At 35.7% G+C, this 18,106-nt stretch overlaps 1 protein-coding gene across 1 annotated transcript; it reads left to right on the top strand.

The window, feature by feature from the left end:
- The first annotated feature begins 495 nt into the window (after positions 1-495).
- Positions 496-5,488, top strand: LOC113099799 (uncharacterized). Its single transcript, XM_026264752.1, has 4 exons — positions 496-521; positions 4,385-4,687; positions 4,786-5,079; positions 5,147-5,488. The coding sequence occupies exons 2-4, from the start codon at positions 4,417-4,419 to the stop codon at positions 5,314-5,316; spliced, it is 735 nt and encodes a 244-aa protein (XP_026120537.1). The 5' UTR covers positions 496-521; positions 4,385-4,416; the 3' UTR covers positions 5,317-5,488.
- The last annotated feature ends 12,618 nt before the right edge of the window (positions 5,489-18,106 follow it).

Raw genomic sequence — 18,106 nt, 5'->3', positions numbered from 1 at the left:
ATAGCTGAAATTTTCTGGAACATTTGATCGTACTTTCCAGAGAGCTCACGAATAGCTGTCAGAATTTCCACTGAGGTGTCACTACTATCCCGAGGATCTCTTTTCGTTTTCTTTGGTGCAGGTTTTAAGGGAGTTTCAGGTAGAGGGATCGCAAGGAGATCATTCATATCTGGGTGTGAGTCAAACCAGTTGTTAAGATCCCCAGCGTTTCCTGATGAACTCAAATCCACAGAGGAGATGACGCTAACATTCACTTCAGCACTTTTAACAGGCTCCATAGTTGACGCTCGTGTTGTCTCGTTGGAAATCTGTCTAATTTTCTTTCTGCCCATAGATAAATCAGCGCAAGGTGAGTAATACGAGTAGAAAAATCACTTACACATTTATTCACAAAAAACAAACCCACGGTTATCACGGTTATATAATCGTCCTATTTCAAATTTCCTGATGACACCTCCGAAACGCGTCCACCTATCACGCCGCCATCTTGGCCCTCACTCTTTTTCTTGGCTTGTGCTGAGGTGAGTGGAGCTGGTGATGAACAAAAGATTAAAATACCAGCGCCTCGAATAATGCTCGAATTTACTGCTGATTAGCCAAAGGCAAATATAACTTAGTTAACCTGTGTTTTGCTAGCATGCATGCCTCATGAGCTACTAGTCTAGAGCTGTGTAAGGGATAATCGCTATACATTATCCTCCTGCTTATAACATGGCTACCTACCAAATAAATAAATAATTTGACACAAAATATTAAAAGGGAGTTTATGGATTTAAACCCGATTGTATTGCTTCCGCTAAAGAAAATAGTACGCTCCGTCTCTACAGTTAGAATCCTGTGAGTCCATAGCAACGCTCTGTTTTTCTTGGCAACGGTCTGTGATACTCCGCACAGCGGTCTGTTATCAAGAAATAACAGACCGCATTCTACATTGGAGATCAACCAAGCCATGTAAGTAAATAAGTCAATAAAATAAAAACGTCCCCAGTTAGTTAATGACTTACATCAAGAGTCTTTCCCCCTGAAATTTAGAAATCTAAATTGGTGAATCTAGAAGAAATCTACAGATGCAAACAGATGGAGGATAGGCTACACTCTAAAAAATGTAGTAAATCTGAGTAACTGCATCTGTACATTAATAAATAAAACTGAGTAGAAATAAGTTAACATTAAACATTAAAAATAACAATATTTATAAATTAACTTTTTATTTATGAACTTTTTTTTTATTTCCTCTAAACCTTTATAAAATAGTATTCCATACAACCACAAATACATACATGACATTGGCTTTTATTTAATTTTATTTAATTTTTACTCAATTATTTTGGTAATTTTAATTCAAACAATCAAGTAAGATTTTCAGAGATTTTATTAAGTTAATTAAGTTAAATATTTACTAAGCCACAGAATATTTTTTTGAGTGTAGTAGGTTTAAAACAAACTCCATCTAAATGTGGATTTTGAAGGTTTTATTTGATGATGGTGATGATACAGTCCTCCCTCAAATGTGAAACTAAGTCCTTGTCAGTCATTGTGTAGGTGTACATGCATATAAATAATAATATTAATGTATTTGATGAAAACATTAAGGCAATTCAGTATTCTGATGCTTAGTTGTGTGAAGCTAAAAAGTTATTTTGCTTGTGAAACAAAAAGTATTTAAACAATTAATTTTAATCATGCTTGCAGTACAGGGCCAGGCAGGCAGCATAATGCAAAGTTAACAAAATAGCAGCAACAACCCTCTTCAGTTTAGAGTGAATATTTGTGTTAATTTTAAAAGTGTTATGTGTTCTGATAACACCAAAATAATTAAAATGATGTAGTGCCTTGTGCAAAAAAATAAACAAATTATTAGTAAAACACACCCCTCTGCTTGATGCAGTTATTTTGGTTATTCTAAATATATACTTGAAACTAGTAGCATAGAAAATGTTTTCTAAACATGCACATTGTGGGATGGTTTCCTTTGCTGCTCTATAAACCTAGTGAATACTAAGGAGACCATGGTTTCTATGTGAACTGATTATTTTGTAGACATCTTTTGAAAATTTGAGTTTGAGGAAGATAAAATTAACTTTTTAAATTTTTTATTTTAAAAGGAAGTCAGTGTTGCGTTAATATATATACTTTTTTGTTTAAAAAAAACAAAAAAAACAAAACAAAACGTAATTATGAGAAGTGCCCTTTATTTCACTTGAGCCCCTGCCCCTCAAAATGTCTGTGCACGTCCCTGCCAGTGAGTGATGCGTGTGTTTCGTCTGCAAGCGTGAGATGATATGCTACTGCTGCCTGCCGGTGTGGTGCAGTAAAATGACATAAGGGGAGACATTCATTAATTTATCATCTCAATTTTATGCTGGTTTTATTGTTACACACGTGGACTCGACTGTACTCGGAATATTTTCCAAAATGTTCAAGCCCGTGTCAAGTCCGAGTACAAATTCACCCGAGTGCGTGACAAGTCCGAGTTCATTCAAAATTGGACTCGAGTCCGGACTCGAGTCCGAGTCCAAGTTCAAGTACCCCAACTCTAGGAAATATATAACTAATATTTGGATAAAACACCAAAAGGGTCAAAAATATTAAGTTGTATTAGCCCAATATTGACTTGGTGAGAAGTGCATCGATGTGATTGAGTTGTGATGTATGACGATTGATGACAACTGATCATGATCCATGTGAAGTGTTTCTCCTCATGTCAAAAACATTTTTATTGACTAATCATAAAGCAGGTTCATAAGTTTGTTTTATTTACTTACCTGTTCTGTAATGAGTAATATGTGACTAATTGTTTGTGTAACCGTTAAGTGTGATATTTATTGTTAAATGCAGAGGGGAGAAAAAGTGCTTTATAGGCCCTCTGTGAGATCTAAATTGTGAGTTAATTATTTGTTTGATGTGGAAGTTTTCTGTACATTTCATGCAAGTATTGTGAAATATGTAACTTTGACATGCATGTTGAATTGTGTATCGTTTGTATTTTCAGAGATTTTAAAGTCTACTACCGTTGTTTTTTTTTGTTATCCTAAAAAAGCCACATTTATGTTTTTTTTACTTTGATTTTGTGCTTTTGCAAAATTCGTAGATTTAAAAGTGGAAGCTAATTCCAGTTTTTTTTTTTTTTTGTCTTTTAAATTTATTTTTGTCCTGCTCTGGTTTCTAAAACATTTTCAACCCCAAAAAGCCAAAGCTATTGTCAGGGTTGGGGAGTAACGGAATACATGTAACGGCGTTACGTAATCAGGATACAAAAATCCAGTACCTGTAATCCGTTACAGTTACATCAAAAAACGTAGTAATCAGATTATAGTTACATTTTGAAAAAAGGGGGAATATTTTCAGGATTACAATGGTTTCATTTAAAACCATAAAATCAGTAAAAAAAATAAATCAGTATTTTTGCATAATAACACTATATTAAGCTCGGCTTGATTAATGATTCACGCGAGTCACGTGTGCCACCCAGGCATGCGCAAATAACAGCTGTCTACAATCTCCTCAAACGGAGATTGAACCACTGCTGCAAAAACGCGTTCATTTCATGGAAATTCCGCTGCTATTTTGTTTAAAAAGAAGAAATTGCAAACAACGTTGAACAGTGCAAACTGTGCCTTCGCGCAAAAAAAAAAAAAACACTTTCTTCATCGAATGATTCGACATCCAACCTAAAGCAGCATTTGCACTTTTCAAAATTTGTTTTATATTTGCAAAGATAAAAAAATATATATTTGTATTCTCTCTTTTGAAGAAACATTTTCCATTGTCTAAAAATTGTTCTTATTATATTTTCATTGAAAAAAAAATGAATTTGTATTCTTTATTTTCCTGTTGAAGAAACATTTTCCATTGTCAAAAAAATTGTGTTTTTATTATATTTGCTTGGAAAAAATGAATTTGTATTCTTTATTTTCCTGTTAAAGAAACATTTCCTTAAAATTATTTCTTATTATATTTTCTTCAAAATAAAACAAAAAAATCTGTAATACCAATATCATGCACTAGATGTATGTATAGTCCTTTACATATATATTAATTCAGGGCTGTGAAATTCTTAATTAATAAATGTTGTTGTTTTAAAAAAATAATATTTGACCTTGAAGTAATCCAGAAGTAATCCAAAAGTAGAAAAAAGTTACATTACTTTCTTATTGTGGTACTTGGATTACGTTACTGAAAACTTTTTTATGAAGTAATTAGTAACTGTAACGGAATACATTTTTAAAGTAACCCTCCCAGGCCTGGCTATTGTTAATGCTGTGTCCCTATGGTGTATATATGTAACCGTAATTTAGCCATGAAATATGGTTGTTCATTGGTTCATGACACGGCAACAAACTGAACGTTAGAAGTGTTATAAAACTTTTTCAATGTTCTCCAGGTGTGTTTATTGCTGAGACAAATGTATCAGTGATGGAGGGAGATTCTGTCACTCTAAAGACTGATGATAAACAGAGATATGACAAGATAGAGTGGAGGTTTGGAGAGGAGCGAATCGCCGGAATAAAGGAAGTGAATGGTACATATTATGAGGAGGTTTGGAGATTCAGAGGCCGACTGCAGCTGAATCACACCGGCTCTCTTACCATTAGAAACACCACAACTGAACACACTGGAGTTTATCATCTGAGTATAAACATTGGAAGTGCAGAGATAACCAGGAGTTACAGAGTTACTGTGTATGGTGAGTAGATTATTACGTAACCTATTACAGTATAGGCTACATCATTATCAAAATGATTATTCAGGATGCACATTTTTAAAGCATGTTGTGTTTTCCAGCTCCTCTGCCCATTCCAGTAATCTTCATTTACACTTTACAATCTTCTTTATCATCTGAAAGATCATCGAGAATCTTCCTGTGTTCAGTGGTGAATGTGAGGCATGTGACTCTCTCCTGGTACAAAGGAAACAGTTTATTGTCCAGCATCAGTGAGTCTGATCTCAACATCAGTCTCTCTCTACCTCTGGAGGTGGAATATCACGATAAAAACATCTACAGTTGTGTAGTGAACAATCCCATCAGAAACCAAACCAGACATCTCTCCAACACTGAACTCTACTGGTTAGGTTCAGGTATGTGATTTGAAAATATTTTCAGCATAGCTGTCTTTACTGACCCGGATTTCTTTTCTTTCGTCAGACTCTGTCCACTGTTGTGGCACTGCTGAAGCTGTGATCCGATTGGTCGTCACAGCTCTGATGAGCGTGGCTGCTGTGGCTGCCATTGTTGTTCTGGTTTATGACATCAAATCCAGAACAGAAGAGAAAAGAACAAACATCAACTTAGGCCACCGATCAGACAAAATTTGATTATAAGACATAATCTAATGTCCATAAGGCTAAGAACATGAAATATTGCATATATGCTTCCTGTATACATTTTCTGTTTTTGGCATAATAGAACCAAGCTGTAAGGATGTAAAGATAGCCCTGCATTTGGTTGCAGAAAGTGAAGCATGTAATCAGAGATTAAAAAAATGAAACATACAGCATCATGAACTACATCCTTTCTCCATGTGTTCATACGTTTGTCTGCAGTATATATATATATATATATATATATATATATATTTGGGGTGTAACGGTTCACAAAATTCACGGTTCCGTTCGATACGATTCACTGGTGTCACGGTTCGGTTCGGTACGGTTCGGTACGTTTTAGATACAGCAAAAAGAAAATTGGCAGATAAATTTCCTTGATTTTTAATTTTTTTATTTATTTTTCCTTCAGATACAACTCGATTTGCGCTGCACTATGCCAAGATCAAAGAAGGTGGAGTTTTCAAAACTGCCCGTGCATACGTTCTATTTATAACAGTTCTTCTATCTAATAACGTGCAGGCCTGTTCATTGTATCGTATTGTTTAGGAAATTCCGACACAGTACAGTATACTAGTCCATTTTGATTTCCGTGCTTGTTTGGATGCCCCGATCGATTGGTAAAGTGCACCCAAACACCAGACCTGTTGGTTATTGGAGGATGTTCTATTTCTGGTCTGTTAAACGCATTGGCCATTTTGCAACGAGCCTTCAGCGCGTGCTGAGTGAGCGAGCGCCTGACTGAGTAGCCTAACATAAACATATAAGTTGGTGGGTTTTTTTCTTCTTCGGGGGTGTCAGGGGCGTTGCCTGTTACATCTTTTGGGTTATTGGGCTACCTTGTTGAACGCATATCATTATATTTCACAATTTTTTTTTCCAAATATAATTAATTAGTCCAACTAACCATTCGGTTCATAATGCGTACCGCGTACCAAACCGAAAGCCTCGTACCGAACGGTTCAATACGAATTACACCCCTAATATATATATGTGTGTGTGTGTGTGTGTGTGTGTGTGTGTGTGTGTGTGTGTGTGTGTGTGTATATATATATATATATATATATATGTATATAAAGACAGAGAGAGAGAGAGAGAGATTATTTTTACGCATTACATTATCATTGTTTATCAGATGATTCACAACCTTTTGAGATGTCGGATTGTTGACAGTTTCATTATAAAACTTCAATTTAGGCTAGAGAATTGGTCACTAAGGCCACTGCTGGTTTATTAGGTCAAGATTTACAGGGTTTAGTTTTAGGGATTGGGTATTTAATTTAGATAATCTTGTTTATAGTAGAAATGGAGCAAAATCTCAGTGACTTTGTAAATAGATAATATTAAGATTTCCTACTTTGTTAAAAGTGATGTTACTGGATTCACCTTATAACAAAAATACAACAATTCCAGAGGTCAATTAGGATATTAATGTATTTTATTACACACATTTGAGTACATGCATATTCAAATAGACAGTCTGGAACAGTATAATTTTACCACTTTAGTCAGCATTAGTCCACCATAGGGCAGACTTTTTAAAAAAATGTTTTAAATACTACACACTTTAAAGGTCCTTTTTCATTCAGTTGCAGTAACTCCGAATTGAGTTCACAATCACATTTAACACTCAAGTTTTACTGATATTCTTAAACTTGTGTTAATTTTACAACTAATAATATAAATTATAATTTAAAAAGTTACTTAATAAACAATATGCATAAACAACATCCAGTGGACTTCCAATGTAAAAAAATAAATAAAATAAAGTACACTGGTTATTACAGTAAATTACAAAAATGATTTATGCCGAAGAAAATAATTAAAGAATTCACATTGAATGGATTTTACATTGGACCAGTCAATGTGTGTGTTTTTTTAGCAATGGTAATTAAAACTCTAATTTAAAATAGTTGAATCACTGCAATGAAAACTCTTCCAGTAAAATAGAAGCCATTTTGCACAGTTTTCAACACAGTTAATGGTCCTCCATATTTTGCAAATTAGTTTGTGTTTCATCTGCATTGCCTTCTGTAAGAAAATAGAATGAATCTGATTTAAAATCTACAAAACAAAGACAGAAACTGTCTGCAAAATAAGGGCAAACAACACAACAGCCATCATTCTTATACGTTCAGTTTCCATTTGGCTGATAAACTATGAAGCCTTTTATTAATTAGCTGTTTTTATGTCAATCTTCAGTATTAGTAATGCTCATACTGTTAGTTTTAGTGATCAATGTATTAGAGATGTGTTTCTATTTGTTTGTCACACACAAATTCTATTAACAATAAGTCACAGACAGAGCAGTGCATAAAGAACTGAAGTGATCTGCTTCTTACCAGAGCGGGCGTTAGTATCCCCTACCCGCAAACAGATATAAATCTAATGGAAATGCTGCAATTTATTTACAAAAGCAGACATAAAATCAATAACTAGACACTTACAAATAAACACTTAAAGGGACACTCCACCCAAAAATCTCTCCATATAGGGATGGGTACCGAAACCCGGTATTAAACTGGACCTGGGGCTAAATTATGAAAGACCGTAGTATCAGTAAGATCTGACAGTATCGGTTCTGCTTTCGGTACTGGAGGGAAAAAAAAATATACACTATGTATTTTTGCTTAATAATGTTGTCGTGCACATTTAATCTCGCCAAACATTTCTAATGTGTGATCATATTAAGACATTTGTCCGTGAGATCTGCGTGAACTCTTATGCGCGCCGCGGAGGCTGTCTGTCAGTCACACACACACACCACAACGAGCGCACGCACATGCATTAACTGTACGTAAACTCTTCGTTTAATAATAAAGAGTGACGATGGCGAAGAGATTTGCTTAATGTTATCGTGCACATTTTATCTTACCAAACATTTCTAATTTGCGATATTATTAAGACGTTTGTCTGTGAGATCTGCAAGAACTTGCATGCGCGACGCAGAGGCTGCCTGTCACACACACACACACACACACACACACACACACACACAACAAGAACGAGCGTGGTACACGCATAACAGTACGAAAACTCCCGCTTAATACAAAGAGTGACGATGGCGGAGAGAGCAAAACGTCTCCGGTTACTATCGTAACCTCGGTTCCCTGAGAGGCGGGAACGAGACATTACGTCAGCTAAGACGTATATGGGAACTCTTCCCTTCTCCACTTACACTGAAATCTTATTGGCTAACGCCAGCTGGGGACAGCTGGCCAATTGACGCGAAGCATGCAAATACTGGTGGGTCAGCGGGCAGTATAAAATGCATGGGCGCGAAAATTACGTCAGAATCACGACTGAACGCTAGCACAGCTGATCAAACAGCGAACACGGCGGCTAACGTAATGTCTCGTTCCCGCCTCTCAGGGAACCGAGGTTATGATAGTAACCGGAGATGTTCCCTCTCGAGGCGGTAACTCAACATTATGTCAGCTAAGACGTATATGGGAACTGTATAAAATCCCGCCGTGAGAGCAGTGAAGATAAGCCCTGAACGGAGTCAATCACCCCCACACATAAGCAGTACAGTTCTAGCCAATGGCCGTGTCGCTAAGAGTGCTTGCAACTGATAGGCGGAACTAGGCCAATGAGACATCTGCTCTGACCCTAACAAAATTTGCATATTACTTCAAGCACCATATCGAAATCTGCACTAACCAGGGCAGACACAAAGCAATAAGCACTCAAGCATGAGAGTTAAACAGAGTCGACGGCATTTGGGGTGACTACTGCATAAACCATATAATCCATAACACAGAGTTAGCAGCCATGGTAACTACTGAATAGCTGGTTATAACAGAATGAATAAAACTTAACTCACCGAAAGTACATGTGACGCTGCAGAGGGTACATCCAGCTTGTAAAACCTGGCGATTGTGTTCTGGGAAGACCAGCCAGCAGCAAAACATAAATACTGGACAGACATACCTCTAGACCAGGCCCATCAGGAAGCATTTATATTGTCCTCGCAGAATGAGCTCTGATGTTCAGGGGATAATCCTTCCCCTGGCATTCGGTAGCATCCACGATTCAGTGAGAAAGTCTCTGTTTAGAAACAGCACGTCCCTTATTACATCCACCAAGCACACAAACAGCTGGTCCGACTGACGAAAGGCGGCCGAGCGATTCATATACATCCGTAAAACCCTAGCAGGGTCCCGGCGCTCTGAGCATCAGCTCAGCTCAGATAATCTTTTTGTATTTCAGTGACACCTTACTTGAAGTAAAGACAACATTAAACACATGTTTATAACTCACCAGCCAGAGAATACAAACTCAAAGAAAACAAAATAAGCGTTTGCAACATTATCTCAAATATAACTTGAAATAAAACCACTAATATCTGTAAATACTCAGAGGCAAAGAAACTCTTCAGTCTGGGAGAATAATGCTGTGTGTGCCACAGTTCATGAGCGTGACCATAAACGTCAAGATGCTTCACACGCGAGCCAGTCACATCATACAGTCTATGAAACCTAACATCTATGAAATCTATGTAATAAGTTGATTATTGAAGTCCTGATGGTCTCTTGTTCTGCTGAAAGGCTTTAATCTTGACTCATTGTAAGAAAGCTTTTTAAGACTTTTAACTCATAAACCCTGAATGTAGGGAACGAGACACTGCATCCTCTAGGGGTCGCTATGGGGAACAGTATACCCATGCCGCCATGCTGAGGGGAGGACTAAGCACCAACTCTACCATTTCCACGGGAGTTGCCCCAGGGACGTTTAGACTGCTGTCTGTGACAGTACCCCTTATGGCCAAAGGCCTAAGCTGCATACACAACTTATTTGTTAGGGCCTCGGCCCAGGGTAGAGCTGAAGGCTTTTGGAATCACTGTTTTATGGTTGTTTTTTGTTAGTTGTTTAGTTTAGTTGTTATTATTATTATTATTATTATTATTTTTTAACATACTGTTTTGTGACCCATGGAGTTTATTTTCTACTCAAAATGATCCATTCATAATCAAACACTATTCACTGATGTTTACCGTCATTGTGTGTGGAGTAGCAAGTATTGAGGTCTCTGTATTCATTTGCCTTTTTATTTAATTGAGTGGGCATCAGTGTTAATTTCGTTGACTAAATATTTTCGTCATTATTTTCGTCACGAATATATTTTTGCGGACGAAAACGAAACGAAAACTTAAAAAGAAGGCACTGATGAAGACTAAAACTATGACTAAATTGATTGACATTATCGTCAACGAATAAAGGACGAGACGAAAATAGACTGTGACGAAAATCAGCAGACGGGAGAGATGCGAGGAATGAACAAAAGAACCGGCAAAACGGAACAGGCGAGACTGCATGAGAGAAGAGAACCAATCCGAGCCTGACTTATTGAGACGTGAAGCGAAGGTATTCAGTTTTTAAATGAGCTCCCGGGAAGACGGCATTCGAAGAGGTGATGTCTAAAAGAGCGACAAAATGTCCACAGCTCACTTCACGTTTGATGACGAACAAAACAAAACAAAGTGTAAAGCATGCGTAGCGCTCATTCGTGGCAAGAACACAACCAATTTGAAAAGACATTTACAGACGAGCCACCTGGACATTTTCTCAAATGTAATTTCACAACGATGTTCTTTTGTTTATTGAGCTAAGCAAAATTGGAAGACTGCAGTGCGTAGATGTTGTAGCATTAAATATTACGAACTGAAAAGTACTGTAAAATAGCCCATTCTTCAAGTTAGATGAGAGCACAATACTAATACGTAAAATTATGATACATACATTTGATTAATACTAATGTTTAGTATATTTTATAATGTTCTGCTTGTTGACAATATCACAAATATTTCTATATTAGTCATGTGAAAGGTGAATATTCACATCCTAGTATTTAAAACATACAATATTGCTAGACAAATGAATACCTTATAAAATCTTGTTACTTTTTTTATCCACCCAACTTATTAAATATTTACTTTAAATGTATGCAATTATTGTTTAGCCCAGCTGTAAGCTTTAAGGTCCTGGACCTAACTTTATTTTTCTTTTATTGATGGTCAATTGGCAGCTAGTAATTGTTTACATTATCATGACAGTGTTTGTTGCTGCATAAAAGCTTTTGAATCGAAATAAAGACACAGTTGTGTCGAAATAAAGTTGAATTTGTGTTTTATATATTTTGGTTAAGTTTGTTTCCTATACCAGCTGTAAAAAATTGTCAAGTAAATCTGTTATTGATTTTAGTCTTATTTTAGTCGACTAAAATACCAAGCAATTTTAGTCGACTAAAATAAGACTAAAATTAAAACAAATCAGATGACTAAAACTTGACTAAAACTAAAAAGAATTATAGTCAAAAGACTAAGACTAAAAACAAAATTAAAATTTCGTGTCAAAATTAACACTTAAAATGATAACAGCCTGTCTACATGCCTAGTTCCATGTTTGCAAGTGAACCACATGCTGTAATAGCATGGTTGTTTACCAGTGTTACCTTTTTAAAGTAAATTGTATAGACTCATAGATTTTATGTAATGCAATGCTTAAGTTTTACTTAAAATATATGAGTGCAAAATTTGCAAAAGAAAGAACATTTTTACATTTTTTTTTACAGTGATAAGCATTGCATAATGTAAAATTTACAAACAAAGAGTCAACAAAATCAACTGGGAATTTCCAAGTAAACTTAACCTAAACACGTCTAATTAAACCTACTTATACTTATGTTTAGGCTTTTACTTGGCAAATGTTTGTAAATGTACTAGCCTTTTCTAAGTGAAAAATCTTTCCAAGCTTTTTTCAAGTAAATCCTACTCCACATTTTTTACAGTGTAGGCGGATGTGGTACCATCTTGATCGAATTCACACAGTATACCCACCCTTTAACTGCCTGAAACAAACACTTTTTTTTTATGCAATTTTATATAAAACTTAAATGATTGAAAAAAAAATGACAATTCTAAAGTTACATTTTACAAACCTGTTGAACATTACATTTTATGAAAAATAAATTAAAAGGGGCCTTTTTGTATACAGTACGGTGAATATATAACATTAGGTTGTTAAACATTTCATGACACTGAAAATATTTATACACTCCATATGGATAAATGTATCCTTGTCTACACTGCTTTGATCCAAAATACATTTATACACTTAAAGTGTCTTTCTAGAAAACAAAATATTTTCTTACAAGCTTAGGTGAATTCTTCTGATACATTATCAAATGCAATCTCATTAGGGTAACAGGTGCATTAGAGCTAACATTAGCACCAAGCTAAGACTTTTTATAAAATTAATAGTACGTTTTACTCAAATCTCACTTCAGTTCAGCATCAAATGTTTGTAATAACTTATTTATAGTTTTTATGCTAAACTACCAGCTTTGCATTTCTCATGAAAATTTTCTTTATTGTTAAGAAAACACCCCAAATCTCATTAAAATAACATACAAACCATATACTACTGTAATTGTGTGTTAAACATAGGGCCCTATGAAATCAGCTTTATTTTTTTCCCAAATTTCGTTCTAATTTTTCTAGAATCCTTTTTAATGGTTAAATTACATTTCATTATCAAAAAGCATGTCTAATGAAAATTCACATCACATTAAATACCTTTTATCTTGTGATGGTGTTTCATCACTGAAGGACACATGTAGGCCCACATTTTCACTAACAATAACGAAAAGTCTCATTCTCAGTCTCATTTGAAGAGGCTTCATTCAGATGGTAATTAGAATAAGTACAATTTAACAGACAGTTTATTTTATCAGTTTGAACAAAAACATGTTCTACTCTTCTGAGTTAGAGCAACAAAAACAAAAACTACGTTGTGAGACCTGGCAGATCCCCAATGTTTAAATACCTCAGCTAACCGACTGTTGTCACTATCCGCATTGCTGTGACATGACTTATGCCTTTTCATTTCAGAGAAATGTAATGTTGTAACTGAGGTGCAAACAATGTCTTTATTCGACTCTGGACTCTAGAGAAGTGCTTGAATTTTATAAACTGTTATAGAGGAAGGAACACATCATTTTATCCCTTTTTACACCCGCCACTGAACTTTTATGATTACAGTAACAGACTCAGTCTTACCTCTGTTTCACTGAGACGCTCATCTCAGACGGAGAGTCCTTTCCTCGCTCCTCTGACATACTGCAGATAAACTGCCGTTGAAAAACAGCACTGTTATCTTTGTGTTGAAGACTATCAGATGCTCAGCACAACCTGCACATGAAGTGAAAAAATTGACAAGTGTTGAGTTGGCAACAAACAAGCTGTAAAAAAAGAACACAGGCTCTGAAACTAATCTAACTGTTAATATTACATTATAATACATTACATTTAGTCATTTAGCAGACACTTTTATCCAAAGTGACTTATAAATGAGGACAATGGAAGCAATCAAAAACAACAAAAGAGCAATGATATATAAGTGCTACAACAAGTCTCCTATTACATTTCCTGTAACAATTTCAGACAACTCTTCATAATATATAAGTATAAATGTAGAAACATAACTACATCATTTTTACATTATTTTAGCATTGGACATATTAGAGAGGGGGAAACTGAACTTTCTGTGCAGTTTTATATATTTTGGACTCACTTTTACGCAACGAATTAACAATTATTATACAGCATTGGATAATTACGTCAGAATGCATTTTATTAATTTCAACTGCTAAGTGACCTGAAACATTCTCTTTAATCACTGGTGATTTATTACATTCTCTTCTGAACCAAATTAAAAGACATTAGCAACATTCACCACATGCTTTTTCCGCCTACTAGACTAACCGAGACTTGTAATGGCAGTTGTATACTGTTTTTTTTTTTTTTTTTTTCTTGTTGGTCTGACTGCTTCTATTGTTCTCATTTGTAAGTCGCTTTGGATAAAAGCATCTGCTAAATGATTAAATGTAAATGTAATCTTGTCAAAATATCACAAATATCAATAGCCACTATGGCTGTGGCTGCATATAGGCTGAAATCTACCAGTTATTGTTGTTAAAAAAAACAGAAAAAAAAACAAAGTGTTAGGTAAGATTATACAAAGATGCCAAAATATGCATACAGACAAATCTGACCATGCTATAAAGAAAATACAAAGTAGGAGACAAAGTAATAATTTATTTCTAACAAAAAATTGGTACAGAATGTTTCCAAACAGTTATTAATAAACAATAACCCAACAAAGTAGCATGTTACAGACCTTTTTTTGTTTGGAATCATCAACAAATCTTGCTGAAGGACTTTGATCTGTCTTTGAAGTGTGTGTGTGTGTGTGTGTGGTGTGTGTGTCTCTGTGTGTGTGTGTGTGTGTGTGTGTGTGTGTGTGTGTGTGTGTGCGCAGTGGCTGATTGGCACAAAAATAAGCTCAGTTAATGGCTGATTCAATATTTTAGTTTTGTATGTATGTTTGGTTTTGTATATTTGGTCGTCTATATTCAATGCTTTGTTTATGTGTGCAGTGTTGTGTGTGTGTGTGTGTGTTTGCCACATAGAGAATGTTGTGTATGCTCTCCCCTTCAGCTGTGTGTATGTATAATCTGCATTGGGTTTGAATTTATTGATTTTTAACCTGTTAAATGTCACCCCGTCCCGTATACGGGACGCCTACGTTGACTATACTATATTACAATCAAATCTAATCTAATCTTGACAAACTATAATATCGTTGGAAAGGTCTAAGACTCCCCAAATATATATTTTACCAATATTTTTTGTTATAAATTATGTAGGAAAAGTAATAGATGCATTTATGACAAGAGTGCACCCTCAGAAATCTACATTACAAAGGAGCTTTGACCTTTGTTTTAAAAAAAGACTTCCTCGTTGCCTTTTTCTCTATCACATTTTAGAAGATCATCAGAAGTTATATATCACTTGAAAACATAAAATCTCAAAATTCATCCTTCAAAACCCATTTTAAAATCAGACATTGCATTACCATGTAAATGGTACATCAAAATCATGTTACCAAAATGTTTTCAGTCATGAATTATAAAAATGTATGTTTGTATCATGCACATTCATGTCTATCTTCAAAAACGTGAGTGACAGTTAACAGGTTAATGGACGAATAAAAATGCTTTGAATTTGAGTATTTCTCAATCATTATGGGTGGCCATTTGTAAAAGCCATAATGAAGGTGTTTTTTTTTTTTTTTTTTTTTTTTTTAATCACTTAAAATCAATTCTATTTTTGGTATCTGTGTTCAGGTGGCAAACAAAAAAAGTCGTGTACTGCTCAGATTAAAGAAAAAACGAAAAACAAGCATATGTTTAATTTTATTTAATATTCACAATATGGTATAAAGCACATATTAAGTTATTGTGGTCAATCAATCCATTGTGATGGAACAGATTCACAGAGAGTTTAATCATTGCTCTGTGCTGAAACATGTGTAAACTACCGCTGTCATTTCAGATTCCTGTAAGAAACACAAAGATTATAATCATTCGCCTTGCACCTGAGAATCATTAGCAAACACGTGCTGATTTAATACAAGTCAGTGTTTCTTGCACTAAATGATTTATTTATTTTTGTATTGTAATGGAGGAGTCTCTGTTAGGGCTGCAGGATGTGTCGTTTAAGCATCGATATCTCGATGTACGAATCCACGATAGTCACATCGCAGGATGTGCGATGTAGGCTCTCATAGTTGATCCGTTATTCATTAACTGTATGGGCAGAGAGCACGCGCGCGCGCGCGAGAGAGAGAGAGACTTGACTTTTAACCCCCTTTTATTACAAAATATTCAAGGTTTAGTTAAACCTTACATAGATTAAAAAGTTATTTAAAACACAACCATATGATAATAAATAGCGCAGAAAACAAGGAAGGAAATAGCACAATTAAATATACATTTGCAAAACACCATCAAAATCAGATTCACATATGCACTGGTTAACTCCCCAAATGTGATTGAAAGTCTCCAGGTCTTTAACCAAGGAATAGTATGCATATTCCACCTTTAATCTAGTTTTAATTAACCCTTTTAAAATTAACATTGCATCAGTTGACACAGCATTATTTATTTTGCTTTTACGTGAAATCCATATTCCCATTTTTGCTTGCCCAAACAAAAAATTAAGCAAACATGGATCTGCTTTCTGTTTCTGTTATACTTCGGTCCATATATAAATAACATGGGTGAAAACACTTCTCCCAAAACTGTACACCATTCTTCTAATTGAGAAAATAATGGCACAAGCCTCCCACATTGAAGAAATAAATGAAAAACAGTTTCAGTCATCCCACAAAAAGGACATCCCTCCTGAACCTGGGGATCGAGGTGTGCTCTGTATCTGTTTGTAGCTATTAACCCATGCACAACTCTCCACTGAAGGTCTCCGGACCTTTTTTCAATGGGAGGCTTATACAAGGCCCTCCAGCAACCCTTCGGGGAAGAGCCTGATCCGAATAGCTCTTGCCATTTCGACTCTTTAACTCCTCCTAAAGAGTGAGAGTGTGAAACTTTTACACATGTGACGTACAGTGCTTTCTTCTCAGTTTTACTGAAACCGTTCAGTTTAGGTGTCTTGAAGGTCAACAAAGACCCCTCCTTTTCTTCAAATATACCCACATCCGGAATTATTCTTAGTTCAGGAAAAGTTAAGTCCATATCTTCATTTGTTTCCACACTGCGTTTAAAATCTGTTGATAGGCTCTCGAGAATTTCATTTAGCAGTTTTTGTGTCCGACGAATTGATCTTATTCCAATCTTGGAAGCTAGCATTTCAGGAGTCATCCATCCATCTGAAGTTATTAAATGTCCAATCTTTACAACTCCTGCAGCCTTTAAAAGATTCCTCATCGATGGTGATTTTAGGATCGCTGAGTCCACCATAGAATTGTATATTAGGGGTTCCTCCCTTGACCAGTGACCCCCCTCATCCGTGATGTCTCTTGTGATATTAAAAGTCCTCCAGGCTTTGAACACTGACTGATAAAAGGAAGTTAATCCAGTCAAATCAACATGTTGAATGTCCAGAAGAAACAAGTGTTTATCCAGCCCCATCCCTCCTGCTCTTCTAAGGAGGGCAGAAGCTACTCCAGACCAGCTTACATCCAATCCATAGAGAAATCGTTTTACTGTCTGTAGTCTGAAAGTCTTAATTCTGCTTTTTACATCCACTAGTCCTTGTCCACCTTCTTGTCTGGGCAGAAAGCAAAGTTGATGCTCTTATCCAGTGGTTTACCGGGACCAAAAAAAGTCTGTTAAGCGTTTTTTGGATTTTACAACCAAATCTTTCAGGAGGTTCCAGAATGTTCATTTTGTGCATAGCGTTGAGGCTACAAGGTTGTTGCAGACCAGGGCTCTTCCTCTATAGGATAACTGGGGTAGCAGCCAATGCCAGCAAGACAACCGAGCACACACCTTTCTCCACCAGGCCCTCCCAATTCTGTCTCTTATAATCCTCCCTTCCTAAAACACCCCCAAATATTTTAACCCAGATTTTCCCATTTTAAATTACCTGGCAGAGCTGGAGTGTTAATGGTCTAGACCACACCACATTGCATCACTTTTTGCCCAGTTTACTTTTGGCAGATGAAGCTTTTACCATAACTTAATAAAATCTCTTTTAAAACCTGAAACATCGTTAACATTCCTTTAAAACAACAGTAATGTCATCAGCATAAGCTGAAACTTTTACAAAATCATTAAAAATAGCACCTTGTACCTTCAAAACCCATTAAACTCTCTCTTAGTTTACATAGAAGAGGTTCAATAGCTAAGCTGTAAGCTGACGCAGAAAAGTGGGCATCCTTGTCTGATACCCCTCTGTACCTTAAACAGGGACACTTA

The sequence above is a fragment of the Carassius auratus genome, unplaced genomic scaffold, assembly GCF_003368295.1.
Source record: "Carassius auratus strain Wakin unplaced genomic scaffold, ASM336829v1 scaf_tig00217034, whole genome shotgun sequence".
Classification (NCBI taxonomy): domain Eukaryota; kingdom Metazoa; phylum Chordata; class Actinopteri; order Cypriniformes; family Cyprinidae; genus Carassius; species Carassius auratus.
Note: the sequence above shows the minus strand (reverse complement) of the source record. Positions and strands in the feature narration are given on the sequence as shown.